The following is a 12,072-nucleotide window of genomic DNA, read 5'->3' as shown; positions in this document are numbered from 1 at the left end:
AAGCTCAGGGCTCAGGGTCGGGGGTCTCAGTGGACCACCCTGATTTTCATGCACACCTGGCTCCTGGGTGGCCATGCTGGCAGCTCTCCTGCTCTAGACGGCCACTTTCCTGTGCCTAGTGCGGAGGTCGTGGATGAGGTCCACGATGTCCGCACTAGACCAGGTGGGTGCCCGCCTCTTGCGGTCCCAGGCAAGTTCCTGGGAGCCGCCAGCCTGGTCCCGGGAAGAGGGGGAGGGCTGGGGGGCATCGGGTGGCTGGCTCGAGCCGTGCTAGGTGCAGGGTCTGCTAGCTGGGTGCTGGCAGGCTTGCACCTGGCACGGGCATCGTAGCCAGCCCGTGCCCCTTTAAGGGGTCCGGGGCCGGTAGGGGGGGCAATAGAGTTTCCCTGGTGTTGGCCAGAGTGGCCACCAGGGCAAGCTGGGGAGGGCTAGCCTCCCACTAGTTCGAATTAAGGGGCTACACACCCCTTAATTCGAACTAGTAAATTCGAACTAGGCTTAGTCCTCCTACAATGAGGTTTACCTAGTTCGAACTAAGCGCTCCGCTAGTTCGAATTAAGTTCGAACTACCGGAGCGCTAGTGTAGCGCCTATCAAAGTTAATTCGAACTAACATCCATTAGTTCGAATTAACTTTGTAGTGTAGACATACCCTGAGATACTGCTTCTCTAGTTCCTTATGCAGTCTTCACACATAGCCTGCTAAAATATACACATATTTCTCACTTGCAGCTTAACTTTTTGCCATCTAACTATTATTTTGAGTAACAGACTTGCAACTTGAAGAACACCTTTTTTGTTCTTGATAACTTCTGAACTGCAAAATGAAAAATGTGTTTATAAATCTTAAATAAAAAAACTCAGCAAAGCAATATTTGTCATAGACAAGGGTATGTCATTAAGTTGAGTCCTCAAGTTCTTATTATTCCACTTCCTGGATAGACATATTGTTAAACCTCCTTTATTCACTTTTTATAATCTGCAATTAGGACATTTTTGTTCACAAATTACATCAGAACTGCATTTTAAAAGCACTCACAGATTCACATTGTTGGGAACAGTTCACAGTTGTAAAATCCATGGCATAGTATCCTGTGCTGTGATCTTTTTCTTGCAAACACTGTACTGTGTAGCAAAGATTTTCATCCAAATACTGAATCATAGATTGTCCAGGATTTAGCACAGTTACTTCTTGAAATACACATACATCATCCTTTTCTAAAACGATAATAAAAAGAATCGGGTCATTAGGAAAATGTTTCTCATTAAGCAAACTAACAGAATCTCATTCAAACAACTGCACTTTGTGCCAATTTTAAAGTTTACTACTGCAAGTAGGGATTGTTCAAGGTAAGCCCCTTGACCATCCTGGGAACAAATCATGTGTTCATTTATACCTGTAAAATCCCACTGATTTTGACAGAGTTCTATGGAGACAAAAACTAGTGCTGAAATTGCCCTCTTCACTTTAAATGTGCCACATTTGGATTTGTATATTTAGTTGTGGGTGGATTTCCTAGGCAGGAGGCAAGGTGCTTTCCCCAATCATGTGGAACACTGCTTAGAACATGCCAGGAAATAAAAGACACTGGGGTGGATTTTAAGCAGCTGCCTACAACTTTATTCACTTACAGCTAGATAGGGGAGGTGTACACCCACCCATCACAAACACCAGGCGTTTAGGTAGGTCCAGTGCAAGGCTACAGGGATCCCACCCTATAATAAAGAAGATAGACCCTTCAGCCTACCTCCTAGAACTCAGCTCACATCTAAGTTCTCTCATTCTCACCTCCTCCCCCACAAACAGAGCAGAGCATTGACAGGGGGATCTTGATCTGCAAAGATTTCAGGCTTGCCCTTCCTATAGGCACAAGCCCCACCAGCAAAAAATCTCAGCTCTCATTTACCTCTGGGACATAGCCCTTTTAGCTTTTATCCATACTGGCTACTAGCTGCAAGCTGAAACAAACTGTAAATTCCTATATTATATCTTAATATCAGACTTCAAAATGCCATTCTCCTTATGCCAACTGCACATCCACAATGCTATGAGGAAGGAAAAAACACACAAAATCCCTACAACTTTGGCTCAACAGGAAAACAAATCTTTTTTGATCCCCTTCCGATAGGTCACACCCACAGTAGCCTGGAAATCCAGCTCCCTATCTGTGCTACAGGGCGGAAGGGCAGAGCAACTGAAGAGGCAAAGAGGCTCCTGAAGGCTAAGGAAAAGTGTAGGGAGGGCCAAAGGAGCCAATCAACTCACACTCTTCCCTTCAGGCTAGCCAATGGGATATAACAAACCTGTGGAGAAAAGGGGACCCAAGTATGGCATTTCTGTCACATGTTCCCCACTGACACCTCTTCCAGGAGCAGTTCTTTTCTTTTCTTTTCTTTTCTTTTCTTTTCTTTTCTTTTCTTTTCTTTCTGATCTAACCAATAATGTCTGTCCTAGCCCACTGAATTGGTGAGAGGGCATTTCTTCAAGCCCGGTCTCTTCCCCCTTAAACTTCCAGGGTTCATGCATTCTGCCTGCAATCTGAGATTTTTACCACTCACCAATCCCATATTTGGGGCAGGTAGCTCAGTATCAGCACATACATGAAACATTCTTGTCCACATTTTATAGGTGATTTGGAATGTAATTGTTAAACTGGATAGGATTGGGACTTTCCTAGTATTTGGAAGGAAAAGAAAGCCTACAGCATAACACCGTTTAACTCCCTGGTGCCCTGAAAAGCTATAAAATGTACAACTACATAATGTTAATAATACTCCTGGGCTTGGGCTTCATATAATCAGCATTTCTCTAATATTTAAAAAACAATTAGAAGTCCCGTGGCACCTTAGGGTATGTCTACACTATAAAGTTAATTCGAACTAACGGACGTTAGTTCGAATTAACTTTGATAGGCGCTACACTAGCGCTCCGGTAGTTCGAACTTAATTCGAACTAGCGGAGCGCTTAGTTCGAACTAGGTAATCCTCATTTTACGAGGACTAAGCCTAGTTCGAACTTACTAGTTCGAATTAAGGGGTGTGTAGCCCCTTAATTCGAACTAGTGGGAGGCTAGCCCTCCCCAGCTTTCCCTGGTGGCCACTCTGGCCAACACCAGGGAAACTCTACTGCCCCCCTCCCGGCCCCGGACCCCTTAAAGGGGCACGGACTGGCTACGGTGCTCATGCCAGATGCAAGCCTGCCAGCACCCAGCCAGCAGACCCTGCACCTGGCACGGCTCGAGCCAGCCACCCGATGCCCCCCAGCCCTCCGCCTCTTCCCGGGACCAGGCTGGCGGCTCCCGGGAGCTTGCCCAGGACCACAAGAGGCGGGCACCCGCCTAGTCTAGTGCGGACATCGTGGACCTCGTCCATGACCTCCACACTAGGCACAGGAAAGTGACCATCTAGGGCAGGAGAGCTGCCAGCCTGGCCACCCAGGAGCAGGTTGGCATGAAAATCAAGGTGGTCCACTGAGACCCCCGACCCTGAGCCCTGAGCTTACAATGGCCATACTGGGTCAGACCAAAGGTCCATCTAGCCCAGTAGCCTGTCTGCCGACAGCGGCCAACCCAAGGAACCCTGGAGGGGATGGACCGACGACAGTGACCAAGCCATTTGTCTCATGCCATCCCTCTCCAGCTTTCCACAAACTTTGGGCAGGGAAACCACTCCTACCCCCTGGCTAATACTACTCCATGGACCCAACCTCCATCACTTTATCTCACTTCCCTTTAAACTCTGTTCTAGTTCTAGCCTTCACAGCCTCCTGCAGCAAGGAGTTCCACAGGTTGACTCTTTGCTTTGTGAAGAAGAACTTTCTGTTACTAGTTTGAAGCCTGCTACCCATTCCTTTCCTTTGGTGTCCTCTAGTCCTTCTATTATGGGAACTAATGAAGAACTTTTCTTGATGCACCCTCTCCACCCCACTCATGCTTTTATAGACCTCTATCCTATCCCCCCTCAGTATCCTCTTTTCTAAACTGAAAAGTCCCAGTCTCTTTAGCCTCTCTTCATATGGGACCTGTTCCAAACCCCTGCTCATTTTAGTTGCCCTCCCCTCTCCCACCTCCTTTTCCCAGTCTCCCCGAGTTTTGTTCAATAAAGAGAGATTCTGTTTTTGACCACACGTTTTCTTTATTTTGTACATCAGGAAGGGGGGCTAGGGAAGGGTAAGTGGAAGGAGGTGAGGGAGGAATGGGGTACGAGCCCCCGATGGGGAGGACTGGGCTGGCTCTGCGGGCTTCTGGGGGTGGAAGCTCTCCTGCAGCCCTCCAATTGCCCCCTCTCCCCAGATGGCAGCCTGCGGCAAGTGCAGCCGGTCTGATGGCCGAGTGCTGTGATGTGCCCAGTGTGGGCACTCAGTGCACTCCAAGCCAGGACTGCTTTGCAAGCGGGGCACCCCTGAGAACTGTCTGTCCAGTGTGGAGGTTGGGTCCCTTTAAGCACAGCCCTCGGCTAGCCTGAGGCAGCAGCTCCACGCTCTAAGTCCTCATCTGATGCCCTGCCAGCACTGCCTCTGGCCATCCTTAACCCCGGTTCAGGGTCCACTTAATGTGGACATGCTAGTTCGAATTAGCAAAACGCTAATTCGAACTAGTTTTTTAGTCTGGATGCGTTAGTTCAAATTAGCTTAGTTCGAATTAACTAATTCGAACTAAGTTAGTTCGAATTAGCGCTGTAGTGTAGTGTAGACATACCCTTAGAGACTAGCAGATTTATTGGGGCATAAACTTTTGTGGGTAAAACCCATTTCATCAGATGAACTGGAATGGATGTTACAGAGTAGGGGTTTATATATTGTGTTAATAAGTGAATTTGTTAATATACAACAATATATATATTTATACACACACACACCCTTGTCTCTGTAACTTCTACACCATTTCATCTAACGAGTGGGTTTTACCAATGAAAACTTATGCCGTAATAAATCTGTTAGTCTCTAAAGTGTTTTTGCAGATCCAGATTAACATGGTTACCCCTCTGAGACTCTAATATTTAACACTGATATATACAACAATGATATATACATTTTATTTAGAAATCACAAAACTGTAGCCTATTGCCCATTCAACTTCTATCTTCAGAATTAATGTTTAACCATTATAAACCATGGCTGTGTCTAGACTGGCCAGTTTTTCTGGAAAATCAGCCGCTTTTCCGGAAAAACGTGCCAGCTGTCTACACTGGCCGCTTGAATTTCTGCAAAAGCACTGACTTCCTACTGTAAGAAATCAGTGCTTTTTGCGGAAATACTATGCTGCTCCCATTCGAGGAAAAGTCTTTTTCCGAAAGACTTTTGCATAAAAGGGCCAGTGTAGACAGCAGAGATTTCTTTTCAACAAAAAAGCCCCGATCGCGAAAATGGCGATCGGGGCTTTTTTGCGGAAAACCGCATCTAGATTGGCCACGGACGCTTTTCTGCAAAAAGTTCTTTTGCCAATCTAGTGTCCTGCCAATCTAGACATTCTTTTCCAAAAAGGCTTTTAATGGAAAACTTCTCCGTTAAAAGCATTTCTGGAAAATCATGCCAGTCTAGACATAGCCCATAGATATAAAGTCAATAGCATTCCCATTTTAGAAGGCCAGTATGGACCCATTCCTGCATTGCTTGGGTGCTTTTGTCCTGTAAAACAAAAATTAATAAAATTAAAAATTAATAAAATTAAAAAGAAAAAATACCACAGATGTGCTGCACACATCCGCAAGCACTGTAAGTGTTCTCATCGATTTTTCGAACTTCTCCCTGTGTAGTAAGAAATAGTTTCAGTATCAAATACATCAAACACATCTACAAAATTACTGCCAACATTCAGGTCTAAACTTTGAGAAAGAGACAATTACAATAGACAGCAGTTGGCTGGCTCCTAGAAGTATTACTGTTAACAATAGCTAAGTGGTTAAACTTATTTTGGTCTGAATATAAGGATAGCATATCTGAATATCAGTTTTAATTAATAAGGACCTGAAGAACTCTGTGGGCTCATCCAGACTACGCGGAAGATTCAAAAGAGGAAAATTAAAATCAGCGGGAATTTGCATATCGTCTTCCGATCTCACTTTTGAAAGCAGAGCTTCAAAAGTGAAAGTAATCAAGATGCGTTTTTTCAGCAATCCCCCCCTTTTTCAAAAAGCCACTTTTCCTCAAAAAATGAGGTTTACACTCTTTTTCGAAAAAGGGGGAAAGTTGCTGAAAAAACCGCATCTTGATTACTTTCACTTTCGAAGCTCCGCTTTCAAAAGTGAAATCGAAAGAAGATATGCAAATTCCCGTGGAATTTGCATATCCTCTTTCGAATTTTCCATGTAGTCTAGATGAGCCCTGTGTAGCTTGTCTCTTTTTCCAGCCAAAGTTGGTATGATAAAAGACATTACCTCACCCATCTTGTCTCAGTTTTAATTAGTTTATTTTTTACAAATCTGTATTTATTTTATTTGAATTTACTTTCAAGTGATAAATCCAGATTATTTTAATAATAAAGGTATATTTGGTAATAAAATACCACTTGGCTGCTCTGAAACCTTCTTCAGGACTTTAGTGTATTGTCAAAATTCTATATTATCATACATTCCTTGCAATTGGTTCAGAATTTGGCTGTTACATTCCTTGTCTTATAGCAACATTATAAGTTCCTTATATGTAGACCCCTCCAAGATACCCGTAGATGAAGAGATCTATGGATATGAAATGGATAGCCATGGAGTTGAAGGGCCCTCCTAGGAACTATGTTAGCAAAAGCAGCAGTGTGTCAGACTACCCAGCCAACTCCTCTGGTATGGCTGTACTGCCTGGCCCTGCCCAAGGAGGCAGGCATTCGGCTCATCAGCAGCTGTCTCTGGTCACATTAGTATGTGCAAGCAGCTTGCATGCTCCAAAACACACCAGAGAGCCCAGGGATAGCTGCCATTCTTGGATATAAATTTTGTATCCAGGTATGGCTCTACTCACACTCACATGGAGGAGGGCATGTGATGAGGAAATATACCTTTCATCACAGTGATAGTTCAGAGTTACATCATTCATTTTCATGCATTTTCCAGGTTATAACAACTATTTTGTTTAAAACAAAATAGAAGATGAGAGAAAAGGACAGCATATCTAAACTCCCATGTTGCTAAGGTCAAAGATATTTAATAACTGTAATATGAAAATTAAGTCATTAACCATCAGGTCAATGTTCCTCTAGATAAGAAACTTGTTCATAAAGATGATTTATTTCCATTAACAAAAAAAAAATTTGTAACTGCTAAAATTTTAAGCATGTAGATCCTAGTCGGGATTGAACAAAGTAAGGTTACATTTTCTTCCCTTCAGTTAGGTCTGCCTAAAAAAACCCCAAATCAAGTTTCTTCAGTGGTGGATTGGTGGTAGCAAGACAGGATGTACAACAAGGGTTACAGCTTGATTTGGAAGATAGTGTTCCAACACCTCTCCATTTTATAATCCATATGCCGGCAAATGTATTATAGGCATTATTGGTAGCCCCAAGACCATAGCCTGTGATGACAGACTCAAGGAAGGATAGTACATACAATACTACATAAAAAGAAATAGGGGAATAAAAATGCTATATGTTATTAAATAATACCTGAAGGAAAATTTCTTACCACTTTACAGGTTGGTATAGTAAAATTTTCACAGCTACATTCTATAAAGAGAGGAATAAAAGTATATCAGTCAACAGACCTGAACTGTTATGAATAAGTAACTGGTAGAAGAACAAAAAATAGTTACCACAGTGCCAGTCTGGACAGCACTGCTCAGGTACTTTTTCTTTCACAAGTTGCATGTCAGCTGTGCAGTTCAGAAGAGGCATTGAACAAAGGTTTTCATCACAAACTAAAAGGGGGAAAAATAACATGTATCAACTTGTTTTTAGCTATTTCCTTAGATCAAATATTCCAATAATACTGAAGGTTTTTCATAGAATTTTGTTATTATTACTTAACATTTAAGATCCAACAGCACTGTACAAGGGGCAAATAAAGGCTCAGGCCAAGATTTGCAAAAGTTAGTGATCTTGGTTAATTTCAATGTTTGATGCCCAACTTGGATCCCCTTAAAGGCTTTTACATTTTCAAAGTCTGCTGAACGCCAATCATCTGAAAATCTCGCTCTATCAAAGTGACTCAAGCGAGGCACCCCATAATTAAGCACCCAAAATCACTAGTAGTTACAGGGGTGCTCTAGCTGTTTATCTGTAAATAGTTACTGGACAAGGTGTCAGAACAGACTGTGGCTGATCAGACCACTGGGCCACTTCAGCAATGGTGGTGAGCACCATTCTGCTCCTTGCTGCAATGTGAAAATGCAAACCCTGTGAAAATGCAAACTTCTTCAGAGTTTATTAAGGACAAACTGTGAAGTGGCTGCAAGAATAGACAAAGATAACATTGCAATCAGAATGGCAACAGCAATGAGTAAGGACTGCTTCCTAGTTTGACAGCACTTACACCTGGTAAGGAAGAAAGGTAAGATGCAATTAAAATCTTAGAGGCTTTAACAAAATACCTTGTGCCTAAAATAAATGCAATAAATAAAAGACAGATTTGCAATATGTCTGATCAAAATGAAACAGAAACTATAGATCAATATGTTACCAAACTGCTCCAGTTAGTTTCATCCTGCAGAATGTAGCCTCAAGTTTATGCATAAACATATAAGGATAACTCTGCTGTAATAACTATCATTTTCCATGATAGTTCCAAACAGGGAGCAGTTGCCTTCAACGATTGAATCAGATGAGATCCCCCACAAACATACATAGTGGTGGAGACAGAGGAGACTGATGGTCATTGGAAGGGAAATTCACCTACTAGTTACCATCAGAAGCTGGCAAAGGTGAAGCCAGAAAAAAATCAAGCAGCAGAAAAATCTCCTGAAGGCAAATGGTAAGATTAGAAAAGCCCCTACAATGGAATTAGAGGAGGTGAAAGACCTGTGAAGTTGCTTAATCGTTGAAGGTCTATAAAGTTCATTAAAATTATTCATTGTCCATTATAGGAAGTGTCCATTATGCAAGATGAGTGCTCTATCCAGATATATGTAAATAGTTAATAAACAGGGGTATGTCTACACTACCCTCCTAGTTCGAACTAGAAGGGTAATGTATGCATACCGCACTTGCTAATGAAGCCCGGGATTTGAATTTCCCGGGCTTCATTAGCATAAGCGGGGAGCCGCCATTTTTAAATCCCCGCTGCTTCGAACCCCGTGTAGCGCGGCTACACGGGGCTCGAACTAGGTAGTTCGGACTAGGGTGCCTATTCCGAACTACCGGTACACCTCGTTTCACGAGGAGTAACGGTAGTTCGGAATAGGACCCTAGTCCGAACTACCTAGTTCGAGCCCCGTGTAGCCGCGCTACACGGGGTTCGAAGCAGCGGGGATTTAAAAATGGCGGCTCCCCGCTTATGCTAATGAAGCCCGGGAAATTCAAATCCCGGGCTTCATTAGCAAGTGCGGTATGCATACATTACCCCGCTAGTTCGAACTAGCGGGGTAGTGTAGACATACCCAGGGTGCCAGTAGAGATCACTCTGAAATATGAAGCACAGTTTCTGGGTTTTGCAGGACCAATAAAATTGCTGTTGTAAACTGTGAATGGCTTTCTCTGTCTGCTCATTTTATCAGCTTTTAACACGTCACTTTGTAAAACCCTGGTTTAAGTCTTAGCTCCCAGGAACAACACAAAGGAAGGGTGTTTGTAGTTCAAATACAAATGAAAGGTATGCCAGAAAACTGTACTGGACATTTTACAATAATATACATGTAACATTTGGATACATTCAAATTTATATGGATAGTACTGAATCAGCTGAAAAAATACACAGTATATAATATTTTCTAGATACAAGTAAAACATTTTAATTAAAGACAACTAAACTTACCACAATGGTAACGAGGACAACAGGAATGCATGGTGCTAAGATCTACTGTGAGAATTTCCCCCTCATTACATAAAGGAATAGGCTCAATGCAAGATTCACAAACTAAAGTTAAAAAGAATAAGCCAATACAAAGTTTAAAATACATCACCAGAAAATTGTTACATATTACTTTTATTATACCCATATTCTTTTACTGTGCCCACCTGCATGTCACCTGGGTATCTAAGAAAATTTTATTGATTAACACCTTCAAAAAAGTAGATAATTGAATGTAATTATATATTACATTATAATCCGATATTATGGATCTATCTATTGCATTACCTGGTGTTCAGATTTATACTCAGAGGCTGTGTCTACACTGGGCCACTTATTCCGGAAAATCAGCCGCTTTTCCGGAATAAGCTGCGAGCTGTCTACACTGGCCCTTGAATTTCCGGAAAAGCAACGACGCTCTACTGTACAAAATAAGCCGCTATTCTGGAAAAACTATTCTGCTCCCGCTCAGGCATAAGTCCTTATTCCGGAACACTGTTCCGGAAAAGGGCCAGTGTAGACAGCCCAGTAGTCTTTTCCAGAAAAAAGCCCCGATCGCGAAAATGGCAATCGGGGCTCTTTTCCGGAAAAGCGCGTCTACATTGGCCACAGACGCTTTTCCGGGAAAAGGGCTTTTCCGGAAAAGCAGCCTGCCAATGTAGACGCTCCTTTTCCGGAAAAACTGAAAACGGAATAGTATTCCGTTTTAAGCAGTTCCGGAAATTCATGCCAGTGTAGACACAGCCAGATAGTTGCTACATTGACTGAAAAAATTAGTTCTGGTGCGGTACACTTTATGAAACTGCATACTGAAGGCAAATAATTCTATAAATGAAATTTATCCAAATATTTTCAGATAAGTCCAATTTCTGTACTTCTGTCAAGTGGGAAATAGCATCAATCTTTAGGGTGCAATTCAGCATTAACATTAAAAAAGTAATCTAGGAATACTAGGCACTAACTTGCAAAACAATCTATCCAGAGGGAACACTTATAGCTATAAAAGTCTGTCCAGGTCAATCCTGTGACAGGATTCTCAAGCAACATTATCAAGCATGCAAATAGAATTCTCTTTTTTTCTTATTTGCAGATAAGAGTACTGTAAGAGTAGTTCTCAGCCTGTGAACCATGTACCTGTGGGAGTCTGCAGACTATGTCTAAAAAGTCCATGTATGACAAATTGAAAACATACTAAACAGAATTCAACTATATATAGCCTATAGATTTCCAAAGAGGTTTTCACCTCCATTCCGAATTGTCTAGGGTTCCTTAATGAAAAAAGGTTGAGAACAATTACCCTATAATATCCTGTCTACCCACAAGAAAGGTACTACAGTAAAGGCTTCTTACCACATAGATAAGAAAAACAACAAGGATCTTCCTGTTTTGCTTCAACAATAAATTGGTCCTCTCTGCACTCCGGACGGGGGGCACTGGGACATGCTAACGGATCACATTCTGCATAAAAGATAAAGTCAGAATCCCTAATAAAAAGTCACACAAATAGTCCTAAAAATAAAAGAAACTATTTTGCTTAACTTCTTTTATTTTCATTTTCTCTTCTCTTATCTGAACAAAATTAAATTGATTGGAAATCAAAACTGGCAGAAAGAACAAATACAAAAATGCATATAAACCCTGAAGAGCAGAGTAGAAATAACATGAGAGAAAGAGTAGAAACATTTCTGTTACGTTATTTACAATGATCTGTTAATACAGGCAGAATAGTCATCTGTCACAATTACCACAGATAATGTAGGGATGGAAAATATCCTCTACATCTTATCTCCGTATACTACTTACCACATTGGTATTGTGGACAGCAGGAAAGGGCACTATAGCCTACCATCAATTTTTCACCATTTTTGCATGTTGGAACTATAGCCTCGCACAAAGTCATGTTACATTCTGAAAAAAATATAACATATGCAAATATTCTTATATGTCTGGATGTGACTAGACAATACACTGGTTGATAACTGGCAAGTGGATACAAGTAGCTATCTAGAGAGTGAAAATACCATTTTGATTATCCCATTTGCCCTCTATTTCCACAAAAGCATTTAATTAACACATTCAAGAAAGCATCTTTATGACTTTTAACATATCAGATACTAGAAGCATACTTCTTTTAGTGAGAAACAGG

The 12,072-nt window shown here is 41.8% G+C and overlaps 1 protein-coding gene across 1 annotated transcript in view; it reads right to left on the bottom strand.

Annotated features, from left to right (window-relative positions):
* Positions 1–12,072, bottom strand: part of OTOGL (otogelin like) — a 148,965-nt gene that overhangs the window by 18,748 nt on the left and 118,145 nt on the right. Inside the window, exons 46-52 of the mRNA XM_075932401.1 lie at positions 11,730–11,834; positions 11,277–11,384; positions 9,891–9,992; positions 7,735–7,839; positions 7,608–7,648; positions 5,682–5,745; positions 1,039–1,217 (exon numbers count right to left, since the gene is read on the bottom strand). Of these exons, the coding sequence (XP_075788516.1) occupies positions 1,039–1,217; positions 5,682–5,745; positions 7,608–7,648; positions 7,735–7,839; positions 9,891–9,992; positions 11,277–11,384; positions 11,730–11,834 (704 nt within the window). The remainder of the gene's footprint in view (positions 1–1,038; positions 1,218–5,681; positions 5,746–7,607; positions 7,649–7,734; positions 7,840–9,890; positions 9,993–11,276; positions 11,385–11,729; positions 11,835–12,072) is intronic.

Source organism: Pelodiscus sinensis, chromosome 1 (assembly GCF_049634645.1).
Source record: "Pelodiscus sinensis isolate JC-2024 chromosome 1, ASM4963464v1, whole genome shotgun sequence".
In the NCBI taxonomy this organism is placed as follows: Eukaryota; Metazoa; Chordata; order Testudines; family Trionychidae; genus Pelodiscus; species Pelodiscus sinensis.
This window is presented reverse-complemented; position numbering and strand designations above follow the sequence as displayed.